Below are 14120 nucleotides of genomic sequence, written 5' to 3'. Positions count from 1 at the left end.
CCAGTTCTAGGAAATGTTTCTCTATTATAAACCAGGTTAAACTGCTAGTCTGGTGCTTTCTCAGAAATTCCTTTTAATCTACAGTTGTATCTCTGTGCTTTGTTGCCTAGATCAATTATTTTGTTGGTACTGTTACAACCTTCTGTATTTTAAATTTGAAATCTCAATAAAAATAACACATAATTCAGAAACCACACAAAACTTAAGCATGTTGTTGACTAATAGGTTAAAATACAGCCTTTCGTATATAATTAGGTAGCAATTAGGGCGATTGTATTTTTCTAAATATTTGCCCAGAAGAACCCCTTAGGAAACAAAATGCATTCTGTGCCTTTCACCAGCATGTGCTCACAGCGTGCTGTTGGCCACACCGAGGTGGGCCATGCTCAGGGACAGGGTGAGTGTGCACTGCTCACCCTGGACGACAATTTTCATAAACTTTGGGAGTCTAGTATATTCACATCTAGAAATGTAGTCGAAGAAAATAAGCAGACATGCAGACAATGATTTATGTACTAAACCATAGTTAACAGTAAATCCCCAACAATAGAACGATGATTAAATAAACGATACACAGAACATTTAATGCGGTCATCAAGTCTAAATGTGATGCTTTCAATTATGTAGGAAAATGCTAGCAAAATAGTATCAATCCAAAATAGCATAATACAAAATTGTATTTACATAATCTCCCACTTAACAATGGTTCAACTTAAAGATCTTTTTGACTTTTATGATAGTGTGAAAGCAACCAGCACTCATTCAGTAGAAACTATACTGTGAATCTGGATTTTTTCAGGCTCTCCTGTGACCAGGGCAGAGCTGAGGGGCAGCTGGCAATCAGCCAGGAGATCAGGAAGGCACTGTACAGTGGACACTACAGTGGACCATTTTTGGATACAGATGGTTCCCCACTTAACGACAGTTTGACTTAAGACATAATGATGGTGTGACTTAGGATACTTTCAACTTATAATAAGTTTATGCAGATGGATGTAACACCATCATAAGTTGAAGAATTTCTGTATACCCTTAATATTAAAGGATATGCATGTGACTATTTACAATAGATATGGAAACAACCCAAATGCCAAAAAATAGATGACTGCATCGAGAAGATGTGGTATATATACATAATGGAATATTACTCAGCAATCAAAAAGATGAACTCATGCCATTTGCAGCAACATGGATGGAGCTGGAAGGGTTTATGCTCAGTGAAATTAGCCAGAAGGAAAAGGAAAAACATCGGATGGTTTCACTTATAGTGGGCTATAGGGGAACCAAATAAGGGATGAGGAGAAAAATAATCATAATAAAAAATTTAAAACCAAAATTAACAGGCAATTATAAACCAGAGACATTCTGCAGGGGAGAGGGAAGGAGAGGCATCAAAACAAGGGCACAAGGAACTATGGTGATGGCGCATGGGTAAATTGGTGGTAGGAACGTTATGGGGACTACACCTGAGAGGAGAAAGTGAATATTGTACAAAAATGAACAATGATATAAAATATATGTAAATAAATAAATTTGAAGAAAAAGAACATGTGCATGAAAAAGACTGAAAAGAAAAATCCTAAAGCACTAACAGCGATTATCTCTACACAGTAGCACTATGATTTCCTACTTAATAGATTTCTATATTCTCTGAAATTTCCACAATGTTATATTCCTAATTAATAATAAAGAGGTAAAAGATACAATAATATATTATTTTAAAAATAATAAATATGAGGTGGTGGATGTGCTAACTAACCGTATTGTGGTGATCGTTTCACAGTATGTACATGTGTTCAATCACCTTGCACACTTTAAACGCACAGGCTGGAAAAATTTTTAAAGTAAAAATAACATTATAAATCAATATAAAAACTCAAAATGATACTTAAAACAAAATTTACACCTTCAGCTTACACCAAAAAAGGGAAATTGTTGCAAACACATATAAGACATAAGTATTACTTATGAATGTTTAGACCTATAGGTCTAAAATAAAAGTTGCCAAATACTTTTAAAAAAATAAAATAATATATGCCTTCATCAAGTAAAGTTTACTAGGGTGTATAAAGTTGAGTTTACTAAGGAGCTTTCAATTCATAAAAGACATTAATATAATCATTTTAGTTGACTTAAAGGACTAAAATTATATGATTATATCAAAAGATAACAATTCCCACTAAAAGCTCCCAAAGAATAGAAATAGAAGATGTTATTCTCTTTATAATAGAGAACATTTGTTTAAAACCAACAATTAACTTCATATTTAATGAGCAAATATCCAAAAATATCTTTTTATTACAATTTTATTTAACACAAAGACAAAACAGAAATACATAAGAAAAGACAAATAGTTCTGTAGCTATGATTTTATATTAAAAAAACAAATAGGCCAATTAAAAGAACAAAGACAAGTCACCAAAAGACAAATATTTTAAACATTAATAGCATTCTAATGATAGAGGTTCCCATACTGAGTAGCAAAACAAATGTTTAGCCAAGAAAGAATTCATGTAGTAAGAGCTATATAAGACCTAGACAAAAACAAGAACAAATTATAATGCAAGAAATCAAGAAACAAGTCAATGATGGAGAGTCTTTACCTTATTGTACATGTGAACATAAGTCTTAAAGAGTTCATTTTAGACCCAGGTGATTAAAGTTGAAACACCATAAAGACATTGACCTTATACAACACCTTCCTGGGGAAAAACCTTTTTGAATATTAAAAGTACATGTGGAGGGCCTCCCCGGTGGCACAGCGGATGAGCGTTGGGTTGAGGCTGCCCGCGGCCTCTGCAGCACCGGTTCGATCCCCGGCTGCTCCCCGGCCACCAGAGGAGGGTCCCCCATGGCGCACAGACCTCTCCTGCCGCCCGCTGCTCCCCTCAGCAGTGTACTTCGGTCCTTCTGCCTGCTCTGCTCCCCGCTCTGGCTTTGGTGAATTCTCTCACCCTCCCGCGCTTCTGACTGTACCCAGTGCTTGTATAAATAAATAAAAATAAATCTTAAAAAAAACAAAACATGATCTTAAAAAAAAAAAAAATACATGTGGAAAGAAAAAAGAACAACAAAGACCAGCATGATACTGATTCAGTGAATTGAAACGCTAAGTTTCACTCAATATATGGCAAAAAGTATTTAACTACCAAGTATGAGGATTACCAAGAAGAAATAACAGCTTTGCTCAAAGTTAGGGAATAAAAACACAAAGTAATGCCATGTACTGTAGCCAGTGCTGGGCTGGAGCTTTGAGAGCACCAAGAGAGCTCCGCTGGGGTCATGAAAGGCTAAAGGGCTTTTTTTTTTTTTAAGATTTATTTATTTATGCATATAAGAACTGGGGTACAGGCCAGAGGTACAGGAGGTGAGAGGATTCACCAGAGACAGAGCAGGGAGCAGAACAAGCAGATCTACTGAAATATACTACTGAGGGGAGCAGCAGGGGAGCCAGGAGAGGTCTGCTGTGCCATGTGTAGCAACTTGGCTGGGGATCAAACACATGCTACAGTGGCTGCTGATAGCTTCACAGTGCTGACACTTAACCCCTTTCGCCACCAGGGAGACCATTTTAAAAGGATCTAATTTTGCCAGGTTTTGAACCAGAAGGGAAGGAGTAGCTCTTACAAAAGAGGGAACATTCACAACCACAGGGGTCACGAGAAATGGCACAATCCAAGAACTGCAAGTAGGTCAACACATACAATATCGGTGTGCATTTTAAATATTCAGTTAAAAGTCAATATTTTAAAAATCTGAAATTCCTGATGCAAGTCTGGATTACTGGCTTCTTTCGACAAACTGGACAATGTGACAAGCTGGGCACACATTCCCACAGGCCCAGAAGGAAACAGAAGACAGCACCCCTTTCAGAGGGGACATTAGCACAGCATTCCCTCTCCCGTCACTTCTCTGACATCCAGCTCGGTCCACTTAATGCCCCTTTCCTGTCTCTGAAGGCGCTGATGTTTACAACCACCCTCCATAGGATGGGGGCCAATGGAGGTTATGGCAGAAAGAGCATTATGATTAGGTTTGTGTTTCCAAAGATCACCAGGCAGCAAGATGGAAAGCAGAGGGAGGCGAGGGCAGATAGGAGAGTGATGCAGCCTGCAAAGTGCAGTCAATTACAGATTACAACGGGGCTCTTTCATGAGGAACAGCAGGCGCCACCTAGCACCTCCCACCATAAACTCTCACCAGACATGACTTGAAACTACTGAGTTACCACTGAGTTACGTATCGCTGGAATATATGCCATCAGGGATGAAGGTCTGAAACCAGGCAGTATGGAGGGGTGGAAAGAAAGGGGCAAAAAGGGGAAAAAAATCTCCAGCACTGGGTAACCAAATGATGGTGCGCGGGTGAAAGGGGAGAAAGAAACGTACAGGACAAGTTGCAGGTTTGGGGTTTAAGTCATTAAGTGGTGACACTCGAAAGGACGAACATGCCCGGAGAAAGGTTCATCATTCAATGTAGAATGTAAACTGCAGAGCCCACAGGCATGTAGCTTCTTCCCACCAGCCTCAATAAATTACCAAAGACCAGCTGGAACAGAGTAACTCTCTAACTGCTGAATCATCAGATGAAAACGACAGAAATGATGATATAAAGTGTCTCTGCAGAATGAATACCAACAGAAGACAAAAACGTAGTGTTGGAGAAAGGAATAAAATATCGTCACCAAAATTACATATACTTTGTATACGAGTATAATTATAAGATATATAAAAAGAACACTAAAATACAGAAGTCTCTCCATGTAAAGGATATACATGAACACGCTACACTGTTTCCATTCAGGATTTATGATGGCTTACCCAAAAAGTACACTTAGTAAAAGAATAAAATGTAAATAACAAAGATAATAATAAAATAATAAAATGCAAAAATAATTTTTAAAAAATAGCACCTATCAGAACTAGCAAAAAAAATATTGTTGTTGACGAGAGATAACAGAAATCGCATGAGTCTTACTGTCCATGAGGAGAAACAGCAACTTCTCACTTTAAAAAGGACATTTTTGCACATCTCCCCCAATGGAAAAGATAGCATTCTACAATAAACATTTCTCTAAATTAAAAAGAAAATTAGCTTTCCAGAAAAAAGATTACCTTGTTCCTAATTTCTCAAATGTTGCATTTTTGCAGGGCAGTTGAACTAAAAAAAAAAAAAAAAAAACACTTTGCACACTGACATTTAGGGGTATTACTACAGCAAACACAGAGAGGGTTTCGTAAATTTGCTTCTCTGTGGTACATTTGATAAAGATTAAACATCTAAGTGTGACTGGGGATGGCTCAGAGAGAGGGAAGGAAGCAGCGAGTCAGCATGGCAGGGGTGAGGCATGTAGCTTGCTGATGGCCCCTCCTGAAGCACAGAAAAACTGGATAGAGCTTAGAGGGAGAGGAACTACACATCCTTCCGCCTGCAGCAGCTGGCTTTGGTTGAAAGTTTAGTAAGAGATGAAGAGAAGACACAGTGGGGTAGAAATCCCTGGCGAGCAGTCAGAGGATGGAGCCACAGGAACAGAGTATGGGTGATGTCCTACTATGCAAATCAAGGAGCCCAGCTGAAGGCAACCCCACAGCAGCACAGAAGGCCCAGGAATGAAAAGCAGGTACAAAATGCACAAAAGACACACAGAAAGCAGACACAGAGAAAAGTGACTCACACGTATGTTTGAAGGAACACATGTCGAAAGACAGTATCATTTAGCACCTACATGCTAAGCAAAAGCAAAGGATAACTTGAAAATTTTGATATCATGTGGATTTTAAGAACTGTACTCAAGATTTGTTAGGAAAAATGGAAACATCCCAGAATAAGGGCAAGAGTTACGTAAATGATGATATATTAGTGTGTCTGTGCACACAAAGGATTATGCATGATAAATGTCAACCGACATGGAAAGATGTTTATAGAATATTAAATTTAAAAAGAGTATAAAGTGTAAGTACTCTGTGAATACCACAGTGCAAACTGTGGATAGAAAACACTGGTTCACTTACATCACAAATCAGTAGGAAACTGCCTCTTTCTGGCTCCACCAGCTTCGGGGAGCTCAGGGGCTGCACCCAGAAGAGCCACCTGCAGGGCTTGCCCTGGACCCACCACATCTGCACATGTGTTTTACCCACTCTTTGCCTCCTCAATGCCCAACCCCATCCCCAGCCACTCCTCCCCAATTTTATCCTCCACTGAGGAGGATTTTATTCTCCATTTCCATCTTCTTTAATTTTCACTACAGCCTGTGATGTAGGTATGATTGGGGCCATTATTAACCAACAATTATATCTAGGAACGGTTGCAGATGAAAGCTCAGAGGAAGCTGCGTTTATGACCTTCCAACTGGTCAAGCTGCGGCCTTTCTCACAGAAGGCCTTCACGGTTTACCTGCACCTGCCTTCTTGGGAGACTGAGCAGGGACAGAAACCAGAGGCCTGGCTTCCGCGGCCCCAGCTGCGTGCGCTCCTTGCTTCTCCAGGCCCAGTGACTGCTCCCCAGAGGAGGCTGAATTATCTGAAAAGAAGAAAAAGGTGAGCTTTCCTAAGACAGCCCTGGCATCGTTCTCAGTTTCTTATTTATGTTAGACTATGGCGCAGCTAATCAGATTTCAGACAAAACTCCCAACACGTTGATGTAGAGAGTTTGGAGATGAACACACACTCACAGCCCAACAGCAAAAGTCTCTCTTTTGTATGTAGGAGAGACCCACTACGCAAGGCCAGGAGAAAATGACGACAGGCCCCATGTGCAGGATAGAGAAGGGACCTGCCCCGTTTGGAGCTCCCTGATGGCCTCTGACTTTATGTGCAGAGTCCTCCCTGCCTTCAAACTGACTGCTCAGAAGTCAGCCACCGCCAGCCCAACATCGGAAAACCACAGAGGCTTAGCGGCAGCTCTGATGTTGTGAGTTGGTTTCCTATCACTGATTCCTCTCATGTTGTAGAAAGTGAAATTTTAAGACGCTAAACTAACTCATACTCTGACCACATCTGGGCTAGTATTTGCATGATAATGGGACTGAAGGGTCCGCCTGCAATTAATAATTACTGTGCACCACGGCGAGTGGAAGCTGACCATGCATGGTTCTACTCTCTATCTTCCAAATTTTTCTGTGATGTGGCTAAAATTTCTTAAAAGTTAAAAGAAAAATAACTTTAATTCCGTTTTATCGAGGAAAGCCATTCACACGTTATCCTGACCTTGCGATCCGTGGCCCATCTCCTTCCTATGTTTTCCCTCTTAAGGTTGTTCTCCCTATACTAGCGAGCTACTCAAACACTTGGGCTGATGCTATTAGCAGGCAGTGCTGAAGACAAAGCCCATGGCTTCCTTCCTTTGGTTAGTATCACCTTCTATATCATGAAATGTTTTTTTTTTAAGATTTATTTATTTATGCATACAAGAACTGGGGTGTAGGCCAGAGGTGTGGGGGGTGAGAGGATTCACCAGAGACAGAGTGGGGAACAAACAGACAGATTGAAATACACTGCTGAGGGGAGCAGTGGGCAAGCCAAGAGAGGTCTGCTGCACCATGTGGGTAGCTCCCTGGCCAGCCAGGGATCTAATTCGTGCTGCAGAGGCTGAGGACAGCTTCATAGGTTATGTCTTAATCCCTTGCTCCACCAGGGAGGCCCAATATATCATGAAATGTTGACAATTCTAAGCTTACGCAAGAACAGAGGAGCACTTCATGTACGAAGTGCTTCCCCCCCAGACTCACTTTTGGGTGAGACCTACGTGGTTGACAGTGCTTTGTCTGCCTCTGAGTATCTCACCATTGTTTTCAAGCATGTTGTGCAGCTTCATGTGCCTATAGGTGGAGATGATCTGAAAATTAACGACACTGGGAATATTCAGCCCTTGGTCCTGCAGCAACTGCAGGGCTGTGGCGTAAATGAGCTGGTGAGACCGCTTGCACTTCTGAAGCTTGCACTCTCCTCGCACAAAGGATTTGCACACGTGAAACTTGGTGCATTTGTCCTTGAGGTTGCAGTAGCCATAAACCGCTTCACCTCTGTTGTAGAGCAAACAGACCTGTACAGAAATAAGGCAACACTCAAAACAGTCATTTTTCTCTATTTTTTAAATTTATTTATGCATATAAGAGCTGGGGTGTAACTGCCAGAGGTACGAGGCATGAGATGATTCACCAGAGACAGAGTGGGGAGCAGAACAGGCAGATCTACTGAAATACACTGCTGAAGGGAGCAGCGGGCAACACAGGAGAGGTCTGTTGCACCATGTGGGTCAGCTCCCTGGCTGGGATCAAACTCGTGCCATAGTGGCTGGTGATAGCTTGATAGCACTGAGACTTTAACCCCTGTGCCATCAGGGACGCCCCTCTTCTCTGCTTTTTAAGCCAAGAAATGAGAGGTTCTCTCAGTAGCAACTTCTGATAAATGGCTCTTACAATCATTGGGTTTTATCAGGGTACCCACCCCCACAATCTCACCCAGCCGCTACCACTCACAGCTTCCCCTCCCACACTTAGTCCCTCAGTTGACCTGCCCTCAGCTCCCAAAGCCTCTTGCCAGTGAGTGATTTCTCTGGAAACACTTGGTACCCAAAGCTGACCCCCTGGCCTCAAGGTCAGAACAGTTCTTCAGGGCACTTTGCTGCAGAGCCCCGGGTGAATCAAGTCAAGGTCAGACTGTGCTCTTCCTTCCCTGTATCCTGCTTCTTTCTTTTACCTCACAGAGTTTTCCCCAAGGACCCCTCCTTCAATAAATCATATGCACCTAAATCCCTATGTCAGGCTCGACTCCAGGGAAACCAATCTAGACAGGTGGCGCGAACAGATCATTTATCACCCAGACAAGGACATTTTTTGGGAAGCATTATTAATAATTACATTGGGACAACTGATGTAAACTGGATCTACCTAAGGCAAACCAAGACATAGCTGATGGGGAACTTTATGATATATCGAGCCATCAACCCTGAAACCACTAATCAATCAATCTTAAAATCACACTCAAAAAAGATGCTCAGATATTGCATGCCAGGTAATATAGCTGTACAAGTTTTAGCAGCAAAGTCTGACATCACTGTTAGCCCCCCAGTCCCAGGCAGGCAAGGAGGGTTAGCTACCTCATCGGTGCACCATGTATACAAAGAAATGTTACTATGAAATCAAACTTAAATCCAAACAAATCTTCACTGTTTACAATAATTTTAATTTACAGGGCCTCCCTGGTGGTGCAAGAGGTTAAGTCTCAGCACTATGAAGCTATCAGCAGCCATTGCAGCACAAGTTTCATCATCCCCAGCCAGGGAGCTGACCCACAGGGCACAGCAGACCTCTTCTGTCTCACCCGCTGCTCCCCTCAGCAGTGTATTTCAGTCAATCTGCCTATTCTGCTCCCCACTCTGTCTCTGGTGAATCCTCTCACCACTCCCCACCCCGCCCTGCACCTCTGGCTTGTACCCCAGCTCTTGTATGCATAAATAAATCTTTAAAAAAGTAGTAATTTTCACACAGTAAGTTTATATTTCATATAGTAAATTAAGGTAGTAGAAGAACATGCTAAATGATGTTATAAGTAATGCAATCAGTCAAATCTAAAACATGGGAAATTCTACTGGACACAAGTGACCTAGTTTAAAACAAAATGGCGCCCTACATGCCAATTTCCTAAAATGAACTCATAATTTTAGAGCAATTTCACCATCCACCACCAAAGAATTTCTGTAAAATATTTTTAGGGATTTAAATAATTCTAAAGCTTATCTGGAAATAGAAACAAGTGAGGATTAAAGGGAAAAAATTGAAAAAGAAGAGTAATAGGCACAGAGATGTACTATTATATATTAAAGCTACTTTAATCAGATGGCGTGATACTGGCTGAAGAATGTCCTGATCAAGAAAAGTAGAACCTAGACCTAGTCCAAAAATCAGAATATTCTGTTCCTTAAAGAGGTAACAGAACTCAGTGATGAAACTATCTGAGCCTGATGTTTTCCTGTAGAAGAATTTAACAAATGCTCCGGTTTTGTGGAGTTTTTAAAATGTTTATATTAGCACTTTTACCTTCTGGGAAGGAAAGGACTATTCTGGCTTTCTATTTCTTCTTCTCCCTCTTTATATAGACATGGACTCAAGGACTTTGGTTGACAGCATTTTTACCAGCACCTGTCAACATTAGGGTGAAAATACGGGATTCAAATTTTTTTAATACAAGAGCTGGGGTGTAGGTCAGAGGTGCAGGGGCTAAGCAGATTCACCAGTGACAGAGTGGGAGCAGAACAGGCAGATCTACTGAAATACACTGCTGAGGGGAGCAGCGAGTGAGGCAGGAGCAGTAGGCAAGGCTGGGCCATGTAGGTAGCTCCCTAGCCAGGGATCAAACTTGTGCTACAGTGGCTGCAGACAGCTTCATTACTGCTGAGATTTAAACCCTTGCACCACCAGGAAGGCCCTATTTTAATATTTTTATATCAATTTAATTAGTTCAGATAATGGCCTGATTTAACGTCATCTGATTATTCTAATAAGCAGAATTACACCGTGAAGTGGCAGGATGGAACTATATTTTACATGGACATGACTCTAAGAGACTGGACCCTGCCTCCTAACTGCTGCCATCCTCTCTCCCTTCCTGCCAACAGCCCGCTCCAGCTGCAGCTCCCACTCCTCTTAGGCCACGTGGTTGGAAGGTGTCAGGCTCCTCAGCACATGTGCCAAACCTGGCTTCAAAGCTTGAAGAAATTAGGAAAGACCCAGATGCCAAGAGGAAGCCTCTGGACTCCTAAAGCTGAGGCCAGTGCTGCCTCTGGGTAGGGATTCTGCAGGGCAGCCCCCTCAGCTGAACAAAAACCCAGCACACCTCCAGTGTTGCCACTGTCTTCCCTTCCAGACCCCGAAATACCTGGGATTTAAAATGAGGTCATGATGGGGCACTACTCTCTATTTTCCCAACACCGCCCCACCTTCACACCCTTCTTCTGTCAACCTGGGAGTCTCTACGCTAGAATCATTGTGCTAGATTACAAAATTCTACATTGAATCAAAAGTCTCTCGAATATTTTCCTCGAGGGCTCCAACTAGATTGTTTAAAAAAATTCTTTGTGTATAGCTAAACAGATACAAACATGCTAATTATGCCAGACAGCAGTTATAATGAGTCGTTTCAAGCATTTGGAACAAAGTCATGTGATTTCAAAGCAATTAAAATTAATAAATAAAGCCTCAATAAAGTAAATGGGGGAAATACTTGCAACAAATGTGACCAAAAAATTTATATCATTAAAGGCATCTTATTAATCAACAGGAAAGACAAATGCCTTAACAGTAAAATAAGTGAAAGCATAAACAGGCAAGCCACTAAAAGCAGTTCTCTTGTCAGAACTAAATTCAAATCTGTCGTTTACTGAGTGACCCTGGGCAAGTTGTTTAATCCCTCTGAGTCCAGGTTTCCTCGCCTGTAAAATGAGGACGGGTTATTAAGGACTAAGGTGCAGGAATTGCTTAGCATTCAGGAAGCACCCCAAAAGCCAGAAGCCATTCTTACTATTTCTAGACCACACAAACCCATGACTATGTGCATCAAAGCCCAGCAAAATCACAGCCTCCACAAAGATCAGCCCTATGCCTTCACCCCTCCCTGTACCCGCAGGCTGTCCTCTACAAGCAGACTTTTCATGTTCCCCACTGATTTCTTTCAGGCGTAGACAACACGGGGGTGACACTTTGGAGACTCACCTCAGGTAAAAGGCAGGGGTCATTCTGCAAAAGCAGAACTCGAAGCTGGGCCTCATTGAGGCCAAAAAGTCCATGGTTTTTCAGCACCTGGATGTTGACAGGTGTGTGGATATCATGGGACAGAGTGCAGGTAGACCTAGAATACAAAGCTCTGCATCAGATGCCCAGACGAAGAAAGTTCCAGTCTGTTGAATTCTTTGCCTAGGGCATTTTTTTTTTTTCGGTGTGCATTGCTGACCAAATGTAACCTGAGCACATGTTTCAACTTACATGTGAAATCAAATAATTTTTCATGAACCCACAGACAGCACAGCCTACTGAGCGCGCACGGGTAATTAAAAAGTTGGATAGAAGCAACTCCCCTCCAGGGTCATTTTCATTTCAAATGAAGTTGCTTTAAAGCCAAGGGTGCCTCCCCTCCGGGTCTCTGCCTTGACTGGGGTGCCCACCAGTGCAATGAGTGGCTACACTTCCTTCTCCACCCCAGACCGCTGCCCACCGCCACTGTCCACCAAGGTTACAAACAAAGCTTGCCCAGTCCTGCTCAGGAGGCCCCAGAGTCAACCACGGAGGCAGGCCTCAGAGGTGGCCTCAGAGGTGGCCTCAGGAGGCCCTTGCCCCACTGGCTGGCGGCCACATCCGGAGAGCACAGCCTCCCTCCAGGGAAACTCTGCGGTTATGAGGGGGCCGGCAGTCTCTCAATAAAGGGTTTAGGGGAATCCTCAAATGCACCCCAAAGGGCCACTGGAGTAAAGGCGCTCCATCCCCATTTATTCAGGGATCCCAGAGGCTGTTGCAGCTGCATTTTATTTTTTGACCAGGTTAAGAAATGCCAATTGAAACGACTTGCAGTCTCAGTCCGCTCTGAAGCTGGGGGTGCAAAAGAGGCCTCCCCCAGGCCTCGGTGGGGGCCCCTTCCAGAAGCTTCCCTCCCGCCTTTTCGAAGGGGCTCGCCCGCCCCCGGGACAAAGGGCCCCTTTTTCTCATTCCTCCGGGGTCCCGCCCGCCCCTGCTCCACCAGGCCCGCGGCCCGCGCGCGCCCACCGCGCCGCCGGGAGGCCGCCGGGTCCCCCGCAGCCGGGCGCGCTCACCAGCAGTCGCGGTTCGGGCACTTGCCCAGCATGTGGCGGCGGCAGAGGTGCAGCTGGTCGCAGGCCTGGCACGCGCCGCGCTGGTAGCGGGCGCAGAGGCGCGCGGAGGACACGGCCACGACCCGCCAGGCCCGCGCGCCGGGGCCCGCCGCCGCCTGGGCCTGGGCGCCCGGCGCGCCCTCGCCGGGCTCCACCTCGTGCAGCAGGAAGCGGTCGGGCCCGGCCTGGCGCAGCACGTCCCGCAGCCGCGCCTCCGACAGCTCCACGTGGGCGCGCAGGTCCTGCAGGAACATGCGGCCGCCGTGGGCGCACAGCACCTTGGTGAGGAAGGAGCACACGGTGGGCTCCGCCATGCTCCCTCCCTGCGCGCGGAAACCCGACGCGGCCGGCTCCTCCCAGTCACGTCCACGCTCCGGGCCGGATAGCTGGACCCGCCCGGGGGAGGGCGCGCCAGGGGCGGTCGGGGGCTGCAGCCCGGGCAGGGGCCGGGTGGAGGCCGCGCGCGCTCTGCCGGCTCCATGCAAGGTGAGCCCGGCCGGCCTGGCCCTGTGCAGTCCGGGAGTCATGACATCCGAGCAAATGAGAGAACTGGGGGCGCCGGTAAGGGCTGCAAAGAAGATAGGTAGTGTAGGAAGAGCAGGGCTGGAAGGCCTAGGGGACAGTCCGAGGGGGACCCGCTAGATCCAGCCATGGGGTGACCACCTGAGGGAAGCTGGACGTGTGAAATGCACATGCTGGGTTTTGAAGATTTAGAGTGAAATGATATGTAGGTGTGGGCCTCCCCGGTGGTGCAGCTTGAGCGCTGGGCTGTGAAGCTGCCCGCAGCCTCTGCAGCGCCGGTTCGATCCCAGCAGCCGGGCGAGGGTCCCACATGGCGCGCAGACCTCTCCTGCCGCGCCCGCTGCTCCCCTCAGCAGTGTATTTCTTCATCAGTGTGCCTGTTCTGTTCCCCCTCTGTCTCTGGTGAATTCTCTCACCCTCCCACGCTTCTGACTATACCCAATGCTTGTATAAATAAATAAATAAGCTTTTAAAAAAGAAGCATAAATAGGATTGTGGGCAGAGTGGTTAAGGCGATGGAGTAGAATGAAAGAATGTAAACTGACTCATCAAGATGATGTTAACCATGTTAAATTGATATTTTGGATCTATCCCATTAAATAAAATGTTACTACTATGTCATCTGTCTCTTTTACTTGTCTAATGTAACTTTGAAAATAAATTACATTTTATTTTTTTTAATTTTATTTATTTATTTATTTATATAAGCACTTGGTACAGTCAGGAGGGTGGGATAATTCACCAGAGCCAGAGCGGGG

General features: G+C 44.5%; 1 protein-coding gene across 1 annotated transcript; it reads right to left on the bottom strand.

Moving 5' to 3' along the window:
* Positions 1 to 2894: 2894 nt before the first annotated feature.
* On the bottom strand, positions 2895 to 13174 carry LOC119230286 (zinc finger CCCH-type antiviral protein 1-like). The gene is made up of 5 exons (XM_037491336.2): positions 12802 to 13174; positions 11711 to 11846; positions 7785 to 8043; positions 6397 to 6522; positions 2895 to 5160 (listed from the first exon to the last, which is right to left on the bottom strand). Exons 1-5 carry the CDS (start codon positions 13152 to 13154, stop codon positions 5111 to 5113), a joined length of 924 nt encoding a protein of 307 aa, XP_037347233.1. The 5' UTR covers positions 13155 to 13174; the 3' UTR covers positions 2895 to 5110.
* Between the last annotated feature and the right edge of the window lie 946 nt (positions 13175 to 14120).

This window comes from Talpa occidentalis, unplaced genomic scaffold (assembly GCF_014898055.3).
Source record: "Talpa occidentalis isolate TD23 unplaced genomic scaffold, MPIMG_talOcc4v2.1 talOcc4.602, whole genome shotgun sequence".
Taxonomy (NCBI): domain Eukaryota; kingdom Metazoa; phylum Chordata; class Mammalia; order Eulipotyphla; family Talpidae; genus Talpa; species Talpa occidentalis.
This window is presented reverse-complemented; position numbering and strand designations above follow the sequence as displayed.

Coding starts and splice junctions, on each gene's coding strand:
- LOC119230286 (XM_037491336.2), bottom strand. CDS start 13,154: ATGGCGGAGCCCACCGTGTGCTCCTTCCTCACCAAGGTGCTGTGCGCC. Junction 8,044..11,710: donor ACCCCTGCCTTTTACCTGAG/GTGAGTCTCCAA, acceptor ATTTCTGTACAG/GTCTGTTTGCTCTACAACAG. Junction 6,523..7,784: donor CAACATGCTTGAAAACAATG/GTGAGATACTCA, acceptor TCTTCTTTTCAG/ATAATTCAGCCTCCTCTGGG.